Below are 5728 nucleotides of genomic sequence, written 5' to 3'. Positions count from 1 at the left end.
TTAGACTACTTCTATGTAATCCAGATGATATGTAGTAGTCATTGAAAAGTATGTTGTTAGGTAAGTAATTACAATTGAAAGCCATTACCTAGTTTTTGCTGGGAAGTTATGAATAATTTTTTGTGGAAGTAAAAATTTAAAATTTTTTTCCAACAAATCCTTATTCTAACTTTTCCAAATCCATAAAATTTCTCTCCGTGCATTTCTTATTTTCTACGCATTAATTCAAAGCACGTTTTCTTAAGGTTTTATTTTTCACCAACTACAACATTTAGGCGCCTTTTGACGTCAGTTTTTATTTGAAAACTTCTACAAAGTACGCATTGCTATTTCTTAAAAGCAAAGAACATTGAAACAAACAACTAACAGCGAACAACACCATCTTCTCACCCAACAACACCTGATTGAGGAGTTACAACAACTACAGCAAATATGCATGTCTTTGCGAACAAAACAAAACTGTTGTGCGAACATGTACTTTACAACACAAATCGATTTTACACATAAGAAACAATATCGAAAATGGTGGAAAAAAAATCGATAAAAAAAAAAAACTTTAAAGAAAATGCCTTAGAAAAGTTACATAAAAATAAAATCGTTTTAAAACTGCACAACTGCAACTACATGATAATGTGCAAAATTTACAGAATAGAATTGTAATGAGAAATACTACACTAACAGCAAAAAAAATCCTTATTAAATAACGGTCAATGTTTTTAGTACCATGCAAATCCATTGAAATACTTTTTTCTAGCAAACAGAACATGATCACCATTGGCCAAACACAGCCGACACTATTCAGACAAGTACAAGAAATGAACTTACATTTGAACATTGCAAAGTTGATAATGGTTGGAATGAGGAGGGGAGATAAAATGCGTGTTTTAATCATTTTATAATAATTGAACTTTTTCTCTTTCTTTCGTTTGTTTTTCTTTTCAGTTCGTAAGTATGTGTTTTTTTTTTTTTTGTTAGTGTAAGTTAGTACGAGTACTCGTACTAATAATGGCTTTTTATTGCCGCAATGCGATAAAATGTTTAAATCGTGATATTATAAAAATAAATGTTTAAATTATGGTTAGTGTTGGAAGAATAATAAAATCCCCTTTTTCCAAATCGGAACGGTATATAATTTACATAATTTCTAGTACAGGATCGTAGGATTTTTTTAACCACAATGTTAACGTCAACGTTATATTTAAACTCCTAACGAATACTACCGATCTGCGATCTTATACCAATTCAGTTCTAACACAAAATCGCCCAATTTTGGTCCAAGATTAAAAGCTCCTCTACCACGCAGGCTGAGGGTTGTGAAAATTGCCAAGATCTTCAGCAATCTATGATCTTCAGACTACTTTGGATTCTCCTTCACAGATCTCGAGATAGCCACGATTTACTCAGTCGATATGCAATCCTTCTACGTCATTATCTATAATGATTCATTTAGAACTGCTCGATCTGGATATAATATCTTATAACAGTAAATTTAGAATTTGACTCCTGAACGTTATCAGTACTGGCTAATGGACCGTCTTAGGTCCCACAACATCCTTGTTGTAGCAGCCCTTGCAATCGGCATCTTCTCAATTTTGAAGATGACAGCTTTAGAGGCAAAATAGGTTCTACCATTGCATTCAGCAATCTATGATCTTCAGACTACTTTGGATTCTCCTTCACAAATCTCGAGATAGCCACGATCTTCATTCCTTCTACATCATTATCTATAATCATTCATTTAGAACTGCTAGATCTGGATATAAGATCTTATAACAGTAAATTTAGGATTTGACTCCTGAACGTTATCAGTACTGGCTAATGGACCGTCCTAGGTCCCACAACATCCTTGTTGTAGCAGCCCTTGCAATCGGCATCTTCTCAATTTTGAAGATGACAGCTTTAGAGGCAAAATAGGTTCTACCATTATTCTTGACAAGACTAGCCATCGTGTTTTGGTTTATACCTATTACAAGTAAAGGGAACTCTACTTGTTATTATTCTTTCCTATCCACCACCTGGATAACAATCTTGCCGCGATGTGGTGGCTTTAGTGTTGGCTGTGGTTCTTTTGCATTGCAAATACACTCGGCATAAGCCCTTTGTATTTGGAAGACACTGAACTCAAAAGCCTTCATGACCAAAGGTTATCCCTCCTATCCTCAATTCCCAATTTTTCCTATAAACAATCCCGTCTCCTCCCCATCCCCATCCCCCACTTGTAAGGTTAAGGTGGTTGGTAGCAGTGCCGAGAATCTGAATGGCTAATCAGTGGTTAAAGAAGATTAGTCGCTAACAGCTCCCCTCCGGTGCCACGACACGGGCCGGTTGTAAATCCTAGTCTAGTCCATGTACGCCGTCACTGCATGGACCGTCTCTTCCCTTACGTGCCTACTCGTGGGACCAACATATGGAAACTAATACAGAAAAAAAACAAAAACAAAAACAACGAAGAAAGGATGAGATTGGATCCTCATCCGAAGACGAACTTCTCGCCTCTAGTCAAGAGACGGTAGTGAGTCCTTCAGGTAGTGGGAATGAAAGACATAGCACTCTCCTACCCTCAAAAAGCCCGACAAATACTCCTCAATCCGACGCCAAGGCTGGCGACAATTCGAGGAAAAAAAGGCCAAAAAGGAAAAGTCAGAAAGACATCCTCAAAGCTAGATATACCAAGGCTGTTTTCATTCTCGACAAGATTGCCAAGAATGCTGCTAATGGTACTCCTCATGAACGCGATGAAGATGATCGCGTCAAATATCAAGCTGTGGTGGATGAGTACCAAAAGTCTTTGGAGACCGCACCCAGCACATCCAAAATGGCTGCTGAAATCGAAAGGTCCAAGCGAAACCGCTCACAGGTTGAGGATGGTAAATCGCCGAAAAGGAGGAAGGTAATAGAAGGCAAAGCCACTCCGGGACCTGTAGCCATCACGACAACTGCCAGAAGACCATTTAACGAAGTGGTGAAGGACCACCTCCTAATGGCTCTGGTTACTGAAAAAGATGGGGCCATCAACCCTGTAGTAACAGAATGGGGTGCCATTGAGTCTAAATTAACTGAGCTCGTTATGGAACACTTGCTCACTAACAAAGACGACAAGGTACCCCGTTTTGACTCCAGTGAGATTCACCGGGGATACAGGGTGATCAAATGCCTGGACGAATTCTCAAAGGGGTTCCTCAACAAATGCATCACTAAGATTAGAGATGCATGGGTAGGTTTAAGCCTTAAACTAATCCCTGCTGAGGAAATTCCAATGAGACCTCGTGCAAGAGTTTGGTTACCAAAGATGAGCGCCGAAGCACCCAAGATGTTGGAATGCCTCAAACGGCAGAATCCCAACATACACATGAATGACTGGGCTATCATCCGCACAGAACAAGGCGAAGGGCACACATGTCTAATTCTCGCCATCACAGAAGCTGGCTCCGTTGAGCTGGAGAAGGTGGGCTTTAGGCTGTTCTTTGGGGTGAGGGGCGCCAAAGTAAAGGTGTTCCGGCCGACAAAATCGGGGAGTGAAGAGACGGATGAGATGGAAGCTGCCAACTCTCTGCTCACTGGCATGAAACTCTCCGAGCCACCTGATAAACCTGACAATGGCACTAAAGATAGTGCAAATTAATCTGAAGCACTCAAAGTGTGCTTCAGACAATCTACGGGTTCTCCTAGCCGAGGAAAACCTGGACATTTGCCTGGTTCAAGAACCCTGGGTCACGGACTCAGAAGTTAAAGGGTTCCCAGCATCTACATACAACATACTATATGCAAGAAGTAATGGTAGGCCACGATCATGTCTAATTGCTAAAAAATCGATTAACATTTTTCTTTGTACACAGCTTAGCTCAGAAGACCTAACAGTCGCAAAGGTCGAGCTACCGCACAACAGAAGCTTCATGATTGCCTCAAGCTATATGGCACACGAGAAGACAGCACCACCAGACGAAGTGAGCGATCTCCTGGCCGTAATTGAGACATCTGACGACATAATCCTAGGCTGTGATGCCAATGCAAGGCATACAATCTGGGGTAGCAGCGAAACTAATGAAAGGGGTGAGTCAATCTTTAATTTCATTAATACTAACAACCTAAACATATGTAACTCTGGCAACAAACCTACATTCATTTTTCCAAGTACGGATAATTATAATGGGTGGGAGGAAGTACTGGACATTACACTCATTAGCGACAGATCTAAAATATCAGTTGATAGGTGGAGGGTATCCAATGAAAAATCTTTTTCAGATCACAATTGGATCCTCTTCGATATTATATTACAAAACTCGACGGAAAAAATGGTCTATAGGAACCCAAGAAGAACCGATTGGTTCAAGTATAAAGGGATCCTTAGACATAAGCTCAAGAAAACTCCAGTGGTTGATGATTCAATCACTGGGCTTGAAAAGATAGAAGAACACTTTAGCAAAGTCTTAGGTAAGGCTTTCGAAGTCTCCTGCCCAATCACAAAGGCAAAGAAAAGCTTCCCTCCATGGTGGAATTCGGAACTATCTAAGCTACGTAAGGAAACACGTAGGGCCTTTAACACATGCTACAACAATAAATCGTGGCAGCCATACCGCGACAAACTAAAAGTTTATAAGAAAGCTATAGCACTCGCAAAAAGAACCTCATGGAGAAGTTTCTGCGAATCTATAGATAACACAAAGGATTCTGCTAGACTTAGCAAAATTCTTGCTAAAGGCCAATCTAATCCAACCTATATTAAGAGGAAGGACGACACTTGGTCAGAATCCTCGGCAGAATCTCTTGACATCCTACTGAATACTCACTTCCCTGGCTGCAAAGATGCTGTCAAGGAAATCTTCACTGACAGTAGGACTCTAACGGGAATCAATGAAAATATCATCTCTTATGATAGAATCTCATGGGCGATTGATAGTTTTTCCCCTTTCAAATCACCAGGGCCTGATGGCATTTTGCCAAAGATGTTACAAAGTGCAAAAGAATATATCATCCCCTGGCTTCATAGAATATACACGCTCAGCCTCTCTCTCAACCATGTTCCGGTAAACTGGAGAAAGGTTAAGGTCGTTTTTATTCCCAAAGCTGGCAAAAGGAGTCATGAAAATGCGAAGGACTTTCGTCCAATTAGTCTTTCATCTTTTCAACTCAAAACGCTGGAAAGACTCATCGACTCACATATTAGGCAACGGCTAGAGAGCTCATCACGGCTTTCAACCAGTCAACATGCCTACCTTAAAGGACGATCTACTGAGACAGCTCTACATGAGGTTGTAAGAGTTATAGAAAGATCCCTCGAATTCAAACAATACACTATGGGAGCCTTCTTAGACATAGAAGGTGCCTTCAATAACGTAAATACTTCTGCAATTCAACAAGCTCTCGCTAATCTGGATGTTGAAGAATATATCAGCAACTGGTTGGTAACTATGTTGAAATCTAGAATAATTACTGCAAGTCTTGGTAATAGCGTTAAGTCCAAACGAGTTGAACGAGGCACACCTCAGGGCGGTGTAATCTCTCCACTACTTTGGCTTATCGTTGTTAATACGATTCTTAAGGAACTGGACAACAGAGGGATAAAGGTCGTTGCCTATGCGGACGACGTTGTGATACTGGTATCAGGAATGTTCCCAGACGTGATTAGCGATATTATGTCTGGTGCTCTGGTGCTACTCAGTAACTGGGCCACAGACAGTGGTCTAGGAGCAAATCCAAGCAAGACAGAACTGGTACTATTCACAACAAA

General features: G+C 40.5%; 1 protein-coding gene across 1 annotated transcript; it reads left to right on the top strand.

Moving 5' to 3' along the window:
- The first annotated feature begins 2407 nt into the window (after positions 1–2407).
- LOC119612346 lies at positions 2408–4053 on the top strand. Its single transcript, XM_037968146.1, has 2 exons — positions 2408–3777; positions 3837–4053. The coding sequence occupies exon 1, from the start codon at positions 2408–2410 to the stop codon at positions 3620–3622; it is 1215 nt and encodes a 404-aa protein (XP_037824074.1). The 3' UTR covers positions 3623–3777; positions 3837–4053.
- Positions 4054–5728: the final 1675 nt, after the last annotated feature.

Source organism: Lucilia sericata, unplaced genomic scaffold (genome assembly GCF_015586225.1).
Source record: "Lucilia sericata isolate MDLA Ls3-8-SP2 unplaced genomic scaffold, ASM1558622v1 Contig001652F_arrow, whole genome shotgun sequence".
Classification (NCBI taxonomy): Eukaryota; Metazoa; Arthropoda; class Insecta; order Diptera; family Calliphoridae; genus Lucilia; species Lucilia sericata.
This window is presented reverse-complemented; position numbering and strand designations above follow the sequence as displayed.

Excerpts from the sequence above, each read along its gene's own strand:
- LOC119612346 (XM_037968146.1), top strand. The coding sequence starts at position 2,408 with ATGGAAACTAATACAGAAAAAAAACAAAAACAAAAACAACGAAGAAAG.